Genomic DNA, 15,358 nt, shown 5'->3' on the forward strand with positions numbered 1-15,358 from the left:
GTGGGGAAAGTGATGGATTGAAATAGCTTGTTGAAATAGTGAGGTGCCAGTTAACAGTCGAGGACTATGAGAGAGAGCAAAGGGTAGGAATAATAATGAGGCAAGAAAAAATTTAATTCAAAGAAGAAATTACCTCTTGACATCTTACCCTCTGCAGCTTATTAATATGGCAATTTTCATAGCATTTTAATCCTGCAGACTATTTTGAAATAAGGTTTATTTAAATTAAATTTCCAAATGCTATTCCTAAATGTGACATCTAACGTGTTCATGGCTTTGCACTGTCATATACAGTTTGTGTAAAACAGACACAGAGAAAATTCATGTTTGCAATTTGGAATAAATTAATTTTTTAATAACTGTTTGGTTTCTTACACCTCCATCATTATTAAAACTTCTCTAAAAAAGCTGATGGAGACGGATTTAAGTTATAATAAATTTCAAAACATGCATTAAAGTTGCCATATTACTTTTCATATGTTTCATGTAAGTAGATTAAGCCACAGCAAATATGCACTTTTATCAAACTACAACAAAATTATTACCATTCCTAATTATCATTTCATTCAGAGTTATATTTGGACAGATAACATCAGGGCATAAACTGGTGTTTGCAGGCTTGTGGTACTCGGAGAGAAATTCACATAGAGATATGGAAAGTTCTGTAGAAGTGGTTTGTCTCCAGGTTGATCTCCTGACAGCCTTTTGTCTTGTGATTGGCACATCCAGGTGCAGCATCAGGCAGCACCGACCTCCTTCCTGCCCCAAGCCCTTCAACAAACTGGACGGCGTCTCTGCTGACAGACAGTGGCCGAGACAGCGACCTCATCTACAGATTTGACGGTCACCAGGCTGCTAATGTTCCAGACCACGTGGTACCCCAAAACCTGACAGACCAGTTCACCATCGCAACATGGATGAAACACGGCCCCAGTCCAGGACTCAGAGCTGAGAAGGAAACCTTACTGTGTAACTCTGATAAGACTGGTGAGGAAACAATTTCACACATGCTCACTGTTACAAAGTTGCTCAGTCAAACATGTGAGAGGGTGAATTTAACCAACTTGAACAAAATGTTGTTGAGTTTATATTTGACCTTTTTAAGTTTCTTACAGTTAGCAACATGTTCCTGCTTTAGGTTGCTGACAAACTTTTATGGCTCTTTTACTAAAACATTTCACGCAGTGCTTTCAGTGTTAGAAACATACTATGAAGATAACATGATCAAAAAAATCCTTTCAAAGTAACAAGATAATTAAACCAAGACTGAAGCCCACAATAGCAAATGCCCTTTGAAACTTTTTTCCCGGCACATGTCTGAACTGAGTTGCCTGAACTGTGTAATTAAGCAAGCCATCTGCACATTTAACGCTCTCGCAATAGTCTCACAGATGGCTTATTAGCTTAGGAAATAGGTAGTCTGATCTTGTAATGCAAAACTGCAGAGTAGTTCATGTTAGACCATCAGAGTCTTTTTCATTCGCAACCTTTTGCTTAAGTATGCAAATGGTTCAGTGTGAGGACCAGGTTAGGAATATTGTGCAGAAAGATGGGCGTGTATTGTATTCCATAATTCCTCTGGCTGAGCATGGTGATTTCAAAGATGGGAGAAAAATCACAAAATAACTAGCATGATAATTATCACAATATTATCTTGATAGCAACATTTCACCAAAAAAACTTGTATATTAGATTTTGGTGCAATTTAACATGTTATGATCATGAGTATTAAATCTGATGTCCTGATATTAACATGTTTGACAATAGAATGACAACTAATTATAATACTGTTACAGAGTAAACACTAAATAGGATTGCTTTTTTTTCACATTTTGAATTGCTTAGAAATTGATGAATCCACAATCTGAGATAAATCAGATTATACATTTTTTTGGTTTGTCAAGTTTTGATTTGCACCTACACAAGTGACAAACATCTGTGTTTCCATTTCAGACATTTTAACACCAAATAATTTATAAAAGCAACTCAAAAATTGTTCATCACTCTGCAGTTGTGTGTTATTCAGAAAATCTACTGCACACCCCAGCAAGTGGGACTTTGCCTTGCTTTTCACTGCCATCTTATACAGACACGATCTATAATGAAAAAATAGACATACTTCCAGCGTGCACTCTGTGACCACACTTACTGGACCCTTTCTGTCATGCTGACAGCTGTGTTTTGATGTGGAAAAATCCATTTAACACAGTTTCACACAGCAATACTGTATGACATTTCCTAGATGGTCCCAGAAGAAGTTCAAACTGCCTCTTTAAGAAAACCCAAGGAGCAGGTGCATCAGTTATTGTCCTTGAAGTAGAGGGCATAATTTTGTTGACTGATACACTGTATATGGTAGAATTATGTTTAATTGTGTGCATGTGTTTGTGTGATCATGCCTCTCTGTGATCTACCTATTGCAGAGATGAACCGCCACCATTATTCTCTGTATGTTCACAACTGCCGCCTGGTGTTCCTGCTCAGAAGAGATTTCATTCAGGTCGACACTTTCAGACCCGCCGAGTTCCACTGGAAACTGGAGCAGGTGAGGAGTGTGTGTGTGTGTGTGTGTGTGTGTGTGTGTGTGTGTGCGTGTGCACACGTGTGTGAGTTTGTCTGTGTCCTATTTGAGTGCAAGCATAGATTCAGGGTGATTTTCTACAGCAGGTGAAGGGCTATCATTATTTGTGTAGTGAAAGGAGAGGCTCTCTATTCTAATTACCAGCGGCCCTCCATCACTTTCTTCTGCTCGCTGCAGGAGATAAGAGGGTAGAAGACACACACACACCCACATAAGCATAGACCCAAATTGGAAACTCTGTTTAGTTATGGATAATAGCCCACCTAGCAGGAGATCTGTATTATCTGTCATGCTTCTGGAGAGTTGTTGAACTAATTTGCGATGAAGCTCACTGTTTCAGTCCTGCAGAAAGCCTTTGAAAAACAGACAAACATTGCACCATATAAAGTTGCTTCAGCTGGAAAAATGCACATACCAGTAATAAGGTTTTATTTTTCTCGCTCACTGTTGCATAGTGCTTTTCCTGCTGGAATTATCCTGCAGATGTACACAATAGCTCAGTATATAACCTCCAGATTACATTTTTATCAAAAATATATAAAACAAAAATTTGAAGGTTTAGTCTAAGAAGTGACAACTTATTCCCCTCTGCTTTGAAGACATTACAATGCAGAATCGGACCAGTCACTGTGGAACAGGAAGGATTAAAGGTCTTGCTCAAGGACACCTCAGGAAGGTGGACGCATGAATGAGAATCATCCAGCTGAAGGCTGTCTAGTCAGTCCAGCTCAGCAGGCAGTCAGTGAACAAGAAAATCCTACTGTAAAAATAAAATAAAATCCCTGGAGTAAAAATGATATTCATGATAAGCCAATGAACTCTCTTGCACAGGAATCTCCTCCTTTCGCAAATCCTCCCCAGCTCACTAATAACGGGTGGTAGATGTAAATCTAATCTTTTTTTTTTTTACCCTTGGGAGGCAGCATATATCCACCTCATACTGAAATTATTAGAAAATGCTTCATAATTACAGCGAGCTCTCAGGAGTTTTTGCTCACTAAGCAGATTATCAAAGATTTGCATATGGGTCTTTCAGTGTAAGTGTGCTCATGGCTGTGTTACCAATCGTACGAGTTTACACAGAAAATCACATACTTGGCCTAGTCATTTCTTGTGTGTGTGCAAACGCCACAGTGTGTCGTCTTGACACTCTCTGCTGATGCTGTGTATACCTTCCATCCAGGTGGTTGTTTGTTCTAGGTCAAAGGTAGATTGAAAAGTTTTTCTCAGCCTAGTCTTCTTTTCTCCTGAGACCTACAGAGGTAGATGTGACAAAGAGAAGGGCAGCCAAGTAGAAGACTGCTGAGTTTTCTCAGCAAACAATCTCAATATTCAGTTCTATTTCAGTCACGTTTCTTCTCACTCTCTTTCAGTCTCTTATTATCTTTCCCTTATATTCTCTCTGTCTATCTCTGCCGTTCTCTCTCACACACAAATACAGTACATAGATAGCAGGGATCCCATTTGCTCCTCTGGATGGATTTTGACAAGGAGCACTCAGGATGCACGCAGTTCAATCAAAGAGAATATATGATGAGGTACTCACCAGTACAAATCACTTGTGCAGAGACATTCATTAAACATAAATGGAAGCTGGTCTGAACTACCTGAGATTAACTATAGAAATGCCGTCACAGGAGCACAAATGGACAAATAAAAAATAAAATAAGCTGTTATTTCATTGATCTGTCATGTACAGTGCAGTTTTGTGCACCTGCCTCGGCTTAACCATAGAGTATGTCTGCTTATGGTAGTAAATACATACATTTATAAAAAAATATGCATTTAACCATTGGTTTTACATGCAGGTGAAAAGAGCACAAATACAAGTCTTGCAGCTGGGTTGCATTACCGACTTTGGCTTCTGCCAAAAGAGAAAACTGGCTGATTTTAGGTCTGTGTTATTGTTCAATTTCGGTGTAAAATGGTGAGTCGAAAAAAAGAAACCATTTCTCTTTGAATGTGAAGAATTGACATCAAAACCTAATGTGTGCCCTGAGGCAGCACACGGTATTTTCTGTCAAAGAGAAGTAAGCCTGAAAATACTTATAGTCCCTTTGGATTTTTTGGTTTAGTGGACTGTATAACTTTTGAATCAATGACCACCAATAAACCAGCAATGTTGTTATGGTTTCTCAGTGCTAATTTATTAATAAATGTAGAATCTGTAGCTGCAAACATGTTATGCAACATACATGAAAAACTGATCAAATCAATCAGTAAAGAGACTTTTTCTCTGCAGACATTTTGACATGGCATAGCAGAAAAAGGTGTAATTAATAACATTAATTGCGGCTGTATTCTGGATGACCTAGTTCCAGGTTCAGATTTTCTTGGCTCAGAGGACAGTTGCTAGAACCGCTATGGCGAGTCGAAGGCTGAGAAATAACTCCCTTGTTCACTCAATCATTACTACTGTACAACAGACATGCAATAGTTACTCAGAGTGAGCTGTAGTGTCACATGATTGTAACTTTCACATCTATAAAGGGGAATTTTGGGGGGTATTTGTAGTGCCATGGACTGCTTTTTTGTCCCATTGTGGTAATATTTGATGGGACTATATATTTACACTAAATATTCTGTGAATCACGTGAAAAGGTGGACAGTAAATATAGTGTAGTGTACATTAAGAAAGATCATATTCTGGTGACCTGTGTTTCTTCAGGCTATGTTTTACCCTGTATTTCATTTTATTTAACTGCATTCATAAAATGAAAACGACTGATTACAAAACAGTAGATTTAATAACCCTATTGCATGTAGCACATCAGACTTGTAGACACAGGCAGATTATAATGCAATGTAATGTTGTTTATGTTAATTAGTTTCAAGGTAAAAGACGTCTTCACTTCCTGAATAAATAAAACTTAACTAACCAAGCCCCCTAGAAAATAAGTGAGTGAATGTATCTAACCTCAGTGACATTCTGTATCTTCCATGCATTTCTCACTTCCTCATCACTGTTTTTGCACTTTTTCACTTTTTTATGCACAGGAGCTGCTACAGTGCTTTGAGGTAAACAATGAGGACAAGCTCAGAGAGTAGTAGAGAAAAAGAAGTGTGGTGGATTGAGGCAAGAAGGAGAAGAGGTGACTACGGGGTGTCACAGCTGCTTCTTACTGTCCTTGTTCCTCCAGCACTTAGAAAGGACACTCAGTGGCTTCCGTGGCAACTCCATTTAGCTCTATTGATTTTGCAATTCTCAGCCCAAGAGAGGAAGGGCAGAGAGGGATGAAAGGAAGCTGGCAAAGAGAGAGTAAAGAGAGAAAGAGGCTTCCATTTTCCATGTCGATCGAACACACTGAAGGAATGTCACATCTGACAGAAACCTTTACACACACATCTACAAGCACTGACTTCTTTGTGAGTGTATATGTGAACACAACTACACACACACACACACAAGATGCCTATTTTCCTTCCCCTTTTTCTGCCTTGGTAATGGACTAGAGGATGGATCACTCCTCTCTACGCACATTATTCACTCTACCTGAATGTAGAAAGCCTATCAGTTGAATCCAGGTGTTCAAAAGGTATTCACTCACAGTCAAAAGGTCAAACATGAATCGAGATTCATTCTTCTGTAAGCCAAAGATGGTTGGGAATGTGTCAAACATACACACAAAGCTGAGGGGAGAGGGAAACCTACAAAACCTATAGAAGGAGATAAAAGAAGTTATTTTTTCCAGTCTGGCCCTTTTTATGCTATACATGCAGTCCAAGTTTGCGTGTGTGTGTGATGTGGCATTGATTTAAATCCTTACAAATGAGGTGTTATTTACTCACAGCAGGATCATTAGAGTAGGGGAAATCTATGTTGATATGGAGAGGCGAGAGTTGACACAAATACACTGTATTTTTCCCAGCTGAGACCTGAGATCTGAAAAAGATCAAGTGAAGAGCCAAAGATTTATTTGTGTTGGCTGTGTTACGTACATTAATCCAAGATAACTGTACATCACAGATAATCTTTCCAATATCTCCAATTACACTGCTTGAACCAGCTGCAGACCCCCTGCTATTCATCATTTATGTCCGAGTTCGATTATGCAGCCTGAATGCTGTTGAGGTGCAAAATTGCACTCGTTGCTTGCCTATGCAGCATCTGCAATTATCTGCCTTATCTGCCTGCTGTTACCATGCTTGTTGTGCCATGGCTTGTTCTCTGTCCTGTGTTGATTAGAAACCTCCCTTTGTTTCTGTGGAGATTAATTGGGTGTTGGTGGTAGTGGGGTTGTGCGTCAGAGTGTTGCCTCTCTGCATGTTTGTTGTAGATACCAGGAGATACCAGGAGTGATTTGGGTCCATCTCAAACACTGAGCCACTGTTGAAAAAAGCACTTAAGTGCAGTTGCTTGAATGTTTGCAATGCTTATAATGTTTAGTATGCAGTTAAAGCAAAAATGTGACGAATGAGAGTGCAAAAAGGATGAAGGTGAAAACTGGTCTTGTAAGAGTCTCCTTGAAGTAACATGCTTTTTGTTGTATGCAAAACTTAAGCAAATCTATACTTTATAGTCAGCGTCATGTGTCCTCTGGCATTCCTCTGTTTATTCATATTAAGATCGTTTGCTATGAATCACTCTGATTTCACAAGTCATCCTATCACAAGGACTCAGTATGCAGCATACTTTAGTATAAAAAAACACAAGCTGTGAATGATGAAACCCACATTTTCTCTTTTCCATAAGAACAAAACAAAATAAAAGACAGAACGCAACAGAAAAGATATTGAGCATTGCCTCTAGCGTATACATTTTCTGTCTGTATGTGTGTTTGTTTATTTTATTTCTGGCTTCTATTTTGCAAATGAACTTATTTGAGAGCTCAGCTGTACTTTGTCTCCTTTAGGCATTTCCTGTGTTATTCCTACGATCTGTGAAGCTGCTGCATATCACTAAATACGTGTGTGTGCGCGTGCTAGGTTAGTGTGAGGGATAGCAGGAGTGAGTGCGTGTTTGTGGGTGTAAGAGGCGGGATACTTAATTCCACTATCTGCTACTTATAGACCACTCATAAGACATGCTGAGTGCACTAAAAGCAGCACTACATAAGCATTCAGTCAGCACACTAATGTATTGACAGCCTGTTCCTTCCATCTCTCTGTTTTCTATTTTCTCTCACTCTATCTCGACCGCTCCTTCTCTCGCTTTCATCGCTTATCTGTTCTCCTCCTTCTCTAACTCCTTTACTTCAAGTAAAACGAGGCTGATCCTAAATGTACAACAAATAATTCACTGACATGATATCGCCGCATTAACCAAGTAAGAGCTGGTGAGACTGCAGAACAAACAGACAGACAAAGAGATTTTTTAAAAATCCTGTAGCATAACGTAATTTCAAAGCGGACCTTTGGCTTGAAGTGGCAGACATGTTTTGCATTCTTATTTAATCTTGTGCCTCACATCTTTCTTTGTTTGGCTTTTTCAGTTGTGTCACTGATATTAATGAGATTCCGTATAAAGCTTCCCGTTATCAAAATACTTTAGAGAGACTTCTGAAAGTAGACCTTGATGCAGTCTTTAGATAACTGTATTTTTCTTTTCAACTAGGACAAAACTTTTTTTCATTGGAACATTATTTATTACACTTGTGTAGTAGTTGCACGGTTTGCAGTGCGAAGCATCCTACATCAGAAATAAGCTGTGTTCGTATCACATGGTGTGTTTTATGCACATATGTTTGTTAGCAAAGCTCATTTCCTTCCTTGATTTCTTTCACTGTTTTTTTTTTCTCATGTTTGTCTTTCTCTCACTACCCTTGTGATTCCCTACCGCCACACTGACACATAATAGGCTGGCATCAATAATGCAGTGGCACAACAGTGGCAGGAGAGAGGAGAGCAGGGGAATGTGAAGAGGAACAAAAGAGATAAAAAGCAAAGGAGCAGAGGGGTGCGGGTTAAGAAGGAGTGATGAGGTGAAGAAAGTAGTTCAGACAAAAGAGTATGGAACAGGACATATGAGTAGAGAGGAGGAGGAGGAGGATAGTGGTGCCTAAAGGCGAAGTTTCAGATGTGAATGCTAAATTAGATATTACAGATATTATTATATTATTATTATAATATTGTAAGCACACAAGGCAAATTCATGCACCAATGATTACCAATCGTTCTCTTCACATCTGCAGAAAGCCTAATAGTCTTGGCCTGTGGTTCTACTGCCAAAGCAAAGATCAGTGGTCTAATGGGACATCTATTCCAGGCCACTGTTCGTTACATAAAACAGATCTGAACACCATTATATATGGTTTGTAACCATATAAAGACACCTCCTCCTCTCTCCAATGCATCAAAATAAACTTGACCCTATTAAAGGGCGTTTCAGCAGCCAGCAGAGTGTCCTCATTATTCTGTTTATGTCAGCAGATTTAAAATGCCCCTTGCTATCTTTGAATAAGGGATTATGTTTGGTTTTCTCCCTAGCAAGATGCACAATTGGTTTATTACCTGAATCTTGTAACCTATATTTGGCACACAAAAAAACAAAAGATCTGGGACTGTGCTCTCTTTGTTAGTAGTTGGACTAATGAAAAGCAGACAGAGTCTAATTGTTTTGGCAGACAAGCTGATTTGAGCCTTCAGACTGTATAGTATTTTCAAGGTCCAATTGGCTCCTAAGAACTTCCTTCTTTCGTGCCCATGTATGAGATTTAATAGCTTCTCGTAAATACGCCGTAGCAGATTTCCACAAGATAGACAGGCTTATCTCAAGTGTTTTATTCTCAGCAATAAAATACTGCCACTGCATGGTAATATACTCAACAAAGAGAATCTGGCTCAGTGAGGTATCTGTAAGCTGAATTGGACAGGAGATGGTTACAGTAATAGAGGAATGATCAGAGGAGTGTCTGGATATCAGCTGTGTGGTCCTTGATCCTGTCCGACACAGTTCTGAAAACAAGGAAGTAATCTATTTTAGAGAATACCTGAAGAGAAGAAATTAGTCGTAGGATGAGTAAAACACCTCCCCAGGCCATCTCCTTCCTAATAGACCTTTTCATGGCACACATTATTATATCGTAGGCAGGAAAAGTAATTAAATGAATAAAACAATTGTTAAAAATGGCTCAGTTCCATTTAGTGTCCCATTGAGCCTCTAATAATACAAGTACCCTGGAACTTGCTCACCTACATTGGTATGCAGTCATTTTTATTATCATCAATTTACATCTGTGCCTTTCCTGATGTGACACACCGAATTGTCTGCAGTGAAAGAGTTCTGTTTAAAAATCCAGCACACTGTTATATCACATATCCCTGCTGATCACACTTAATGATGCGTGTCAACAGGTCTTTTTTCACAGAAGGCATTTGACTATGACTGTGATTATGACAAATCAAAATGCCTGCTGTGAAAAACACTTAAAATGTGCAACAAAAGTACAGTAAGAGCCCTAAGAGGAGGTTTAATCAGCCGAAATAATAGAAAGCACTTGTGTCGATGTGTCAAAAGGGTCCCCTAGACGCAACACATCCAATCACAACTCATGCAACACAAAAGTGTGTTCCTTGAACCTTTATGATTTTCAAATAACCTTTTTTTTTATTCAGCATGTTTATTTTTTTATTTAAAGCTTGACTTCTCGTTTTCCCTCTGTACCTTCTTTAGGTCCAATTTCTTGATGATTACTAGCAGTTCAATTAAATTAAAGTTTTAATCTTTGAGTTCAGGGATCCTGCACACTAAAGTAGGTTGTATATTCACTAGCTAAAATGAGTAATTTCATTTCAGCAATTTTTTTTGGTGATGTCTGAAAAGCAACTGTTCGTTCTGTCGAGAGTGCTCAATAGCCAGCTGAACCTCTGCTCCAATCAGGCAGAGGTCTTCACTGTACTTTCACATTTAGAGCAATAAAAGGGAGTAAAGATAAAGCGTCTAATCTGAGCAAATGTTGCTGCCGTTTTCCACACTTTTCTCCAAGCAGGCCAGGTTTAGCATTCTTTTGAAAGGTACGGTAAACATGGCCTTTCTCTGGAGTTTCTCATGAATTATTGTCTCCCTCCATTATTCAAGTTAAGTAGTTTAGTCCATCAAAAAGGTAGAAATGTCAGCATTGGAAGTGGAAGTGCAGAAATAATCACTATCCACTCACTGTGACCCCCATGGAAAGTACTTTTCTAAATATTATGTGTTTGGTGTTAGAAAACAAGTATTTAAATTTAAAAGGAGGTCCAAAATGGTGCAAAAACCATGTATTTTAGAGTGCATCTACATTAGCAGGGACATGGCCTCAGTGTCTCTGTGCCTGTATCTCTCTGTGCTCTGCCACTGTCTCTCTCTCTCTTTCTCTGTTGTGGGATTCCTTTGTTCAACCTAAGCAGACCTGCAACCTGCTTAGGGGACCAGCTCATTACAGTGATTCAGCATTCATTGTCTTGTTACACTGTTACGGAGCAGAAATACTTTGAAGCTTCCACTGACTAATGTGCCCTCAGACGTGCAATGTGTATACACACCTCAGTGGCAAAAAGGGTACAGCTGATGGTATCTACTAATGATGTGTGTGTGCCAGCATGTGTGTACATTTATAAGTGTGGGGGTATGATTTCTCAAGTTAAGGGAGTCAGCAACATAAACAAATTAAGTTCTGGATTGGATTCAGGGCATTAACTTTTCTTAATTAGAGAAGTCACAAGCAGTGTGTGCACTTAAATGATTTCACTACTACTAGAAAGTCAGTTAATCTGTAACAAGATGACTTGCATTCTTTCCAACAATGTTTTATTATTTACACATGTTATTGGCTATTAAATGAAAGTATACACTGTATTTCTTGTTACTGTCTGGCCCTTTGTGCTTTAATATTAATGCACTTAAGTCTGATTACTCCTGTTCTGAGTACTGAGGTGGTTTTTCATACATGCAGTCACGGTGCATGCTTTTCTAACCACGCACAGACATAGGGGACATTATTTGGTACTCTCTATTTTGCTATTCAGTCCAGCATCAGTTATCAGTCATTACACTCAAAGACACAGACAAGACAGAGAGAGGAAGATTGAGGGAGCAAGAGATTAAGAGAAAAACAAATCAGTCTCCCTGTGTAAGACAAATAATGTAATATTAACTCCATATATCCAAAACATTTCTTGTAGTTTATCTGGAAGTGGAGCTTTGAAATTGTTGTTTTGTTTTGTTTTTGTCATTTCCCAATGTTTTTTTTGTTTATTTAGCCCAGCTTGCAGTGTGGTCTATGGCTAGCCCTGTCTGTTCATTGGTCAGTCCACTAATTTGGTCCAGACTCAAATACCTTAACAACTAATGGATAAAATCTGCTTCAGACATTCATGCTCCCGAGAGGATGAATCCTAATGAACTCTGATTATTTTAAGATTTTTGGTTAAGATTGAAATGTCTCATTGACATTGGAGTTCCATGAAATTTAGTACACAAAGTCATGCCCACCCTTAGAAATAGTTGTTTTTAATTTTAATTTTATTTGCAGATCCACTCGCTAACATCAGGTAAAAATTTACCTGCCATGGGCGTCGTTTAGCTCAGTTGGTAGAGCATGTACGAAGGCTCAGTCCTTGCCGCGGCGACCCAGGGTTCGACTCTGACCTGTGGTTCTTTCCTGCATGTCATTCCCCATCTCTCTCTCCCCACATTCCTGTCACTCTTAAAAATAGAAAAAATGACCTGCGAAACTAATGGCATTCCCTTTGACACGGCTGTACTTTGTGTTCGGTGCTAGTTAGACAATGTTATCATCCTAACACGCTTAATTAAATAAAATTCTCACTGTAAGCCCTAAGTACAGCTCTTGTCTTGTTTCACGCATGATGGTGTGAATTTTTATCAGATTGTATTATTTATATTGTGCCCCAAAAGATAGCAGGGAAGGACATTACACTCAATCAAGAGCTCTGTAATGAATATTAAAAACATCAGATGCCTCTTGTAATTCTACTATTTTAGTGTATATCTTTTTCAGTGACCTCCACAGGCAGTCAGCCAGCCAGCAGCTAAATAAAAGTGGCAAATCATTACGCCTGTCTCATCCAGTACAAATACAAATCCTGAATGTGAGCTGATGAAACGAAAAACACGCTGTCATTGTTAATAACAGACGCTTGGAATCATGGGATATCTCAATCTGTGTCTAAAAGACAGAGTGAGTTAAACCTGAACTCTCCTCACATTGTTTTTGTTTATTCTGCTCTTTGTTTTCAAACTAATCATCTTCAGGTTGACCCAAAACTGTAGCAAAAACTGTGATTTTTTAAAAAATTAATTGGTATCACATGTAGCGATAGTTTTGCTGAGCACCAAAGCATTACAGATACAGCCAGATGGTACTGTCCTCATGAGTCATGAGGTTCAGTCAGATCTACTTGTGGTCATATAAGGAAGCAATCCATAGAAAAGCATATTAAGTAGTTATCCCGCTATCTGCACAGAGATGTGATATTGTGTGGGAGGGGAGTCTGAGACATCCTGTGGGAATTTCTGTCTCTTCACACTCACAAGAGTGAGACTACGTTCTAAATCAAACATCTCTAGGGATTCCTGGTTGCTCCAACACAGGTCTCAACCTCATTAGTTAATATTACAGCTTGAATAAACTACCTGTGTGTGTGTGTGTGTGTGTGTGTGTGTGTGTGTGTGTGTGTGTGTGTGTGTGTGTGTGTGTGTGTGTGTGTGTGTGTGTGGCCACTGAGCCTTAGAAAACCTAACAAAATGAAAATCTATCTGAATGCTGTTCCTTTCTGTGCATCACAAATTAGCAGATATTCTCCTCTTCGGTGGAAATAAATTGTTGCTGTTAATTCAACTGGATCTTTCACACCAGACTGAAAACAGATGCTGTGGCCATGAGGGGAGAAACAATAAGTTGAGGACTTTTAAACCTGCCACCAGGCTGCTAGAAACATTAAAACTGTTAATATTACTCCAAAGGGAAGTAGACTTATAGCGTAAATGGTTTGTATTGCATGTTGGTTTAAATTTGCACATTTCCCTGTGACTCATAACAGGCACAAATGGTGTAAATGTATGTGAGGCATTCACAACCTCATGCAGGGTGGTAAGATAGTTTTCCTCGCCACCATTGCCAAGTGCTTGCTCATGGTGGAATTGTTGGGTCTCTGTAAAAAAATATTATGAAGAGTACAGTCTAGACCTGCTCTGTATGGAAAGTGTCATGAGATAACTTTAGTTATGATTTGGCGCTATATAAATAAAATTGAATTGAATTGGTATGTCATTCATCCTTTGGATCAGTAAAACAGGAGCATTTCTTTCTGTTATCTCACAGCATACAGCATCTAAAATGGAATATGTCCACCCAGGGTGGACTAAAGTAAAAGTTTATATATAAAAGTAATAATAGTTTATATCTTAGTATCTTATATTCATCTATTTTCTAAAACTAGCTCCTGTTCAGGAAGTTAGTGGACTAGAGCCAAGCAAGTTACATCTCAGGCCGGCCACCAGTTAATCACAGGGCAAATGCTGCATTCATGTCATATCGAAGTCACCATTATTACCAGGTTTATGATTTAAAATCTGTTATTTTATGAGAAAAAAGTTATACAATGGGGCTTTAAATTATAGATGTAGGAATCATTTGCATCTTTATCTTCCATCCCACACGAAAAGAGCGCAGTGTCACATCTAGAATAAATGAAAATTAATTATGAATTTAGTGTGCAGGTTAATCGATAATGAAAATAATCTGTAGTTGTAGCTCTAAAGCCATACATAATGTTTTGGCCTGTGTAGGAGGTAACTGTGTGTATGGGTGAGAGAGGGGAAGAGATAGAGAACAGGATGTGATTCCAAATAATCAAAGAAGCTGGGGTCTTCCACAGCCATGTTTGACACTCATCCTGTGCTTTTAATGAACAGCTCATTAGACGGAAACCTCATTAGCTATCTGACGGCAGCGAGCAAATGATCCAAAGATGAGGAGAGAAATTTGTTGCGTCGCTCTCCATTGAAAGTAGAAAGGCAGGGAACGTTCAAGGATTCGCCTTCGGTCTCGGCTGCATGATTGGAGTAAACATTATCGTCATCTTCATAACAGCATCCCTATAAACATAATCCTCCACGGAAAAATGCTCCTAACCTAAATAAGACCCGAAAAAAAGAGAAGTAGTTGCTGGAGTAATGTATTTTTAAAGCGGCCCCATTTTCAAGTATGTGCACACCAAGATTATTTTCATATTTGCATGCATAATAAGTGGACACATAACAGAAAGTACTGCTGCTTAATAACATGATAACCTCTCTCTCGCTTTTACAGATCTGTGACAAGGAGTGGCATTATTTTGTGATCAATGTGGAATTTCCTGCAGTGACACTATTTGTGGATGGTGTGACTTATGAACCCTACCTGGTGACGGATGACTGGCCCATCCACACCTCAAAGATTGATACACAGCTGTCTGTGGGCGCCTGCTGGCAAGGTCAGTGTTTGTATCTATCTAAAAATATACAGTAGCTTTAGACTAATGCACAAATTTGTCCATGCTATTAAAGAATCTGAAGTCAGACAGGAATGGGACACAACTGCTATTACACTGTGTTGTTGGGGTTGTTTACAGCCCTACTATATAATCTGACAGTTGTTTTATATGCAGCAGCCTTTTCTGCTTGAGGTTATGGTTTTTATTTGCTCCACATAAAATGAAAAAATCAGTTATTTATAGGTCTATTTCTACACAAAAGAGCCATTTCTGTACAGGGGAAACATCTTTATCACTCATTTGAAAGCAGGGTGGTTTGTTCATCACATATTGCTAGTTAGTACTGCTTTAGTACTGCCAATG

At 38.9% G+C, this 15,358-nt stretch overlaps 1 protein-coding gene across 1 annotated transcript in view; it reads left to right on the forward strand.

The window, feature by feature from the left end:
* Positions 1–15,358, forward strand: part of clstn2a (calsyntenin 2a) — a 137,237-nt gene that overhangs the window by 108,238 nt on the left and 13,641 nt on the right. Inside the window, exons 8-10 of the mRNA XM_019255077.2 lie at positions 730–987; positions 2,424–2,545; positions 14,833–14,995. Of these exons, the coding sequence (XP_019110622.1) occupies positions 730–987; positions 2,424–2,545; positions 14,833–14,995 (543 nt within the window). The remainder of the gene's footprint in view (positions 1–729; positions 988–2,423; positions 2,546–14,832; positions 14,996–15,358) is intronic.

The sequence above is a fragment of the Larimichthys crocea genome, chromosome XII, assembly GCF_000972845.2.
Source record: "Larimichthys crocea isolate SSNF chromosome XII, L_crocea_2.0, whole genome shotgun sequence".
In the NCBI taxonomy this organism is placed as follows: domain Eukaryota; kingdom Metazoa; phylum Chordata; class Actinopteri; family Sciaenidae; genus Larimichthys; species Larimichthys crocea.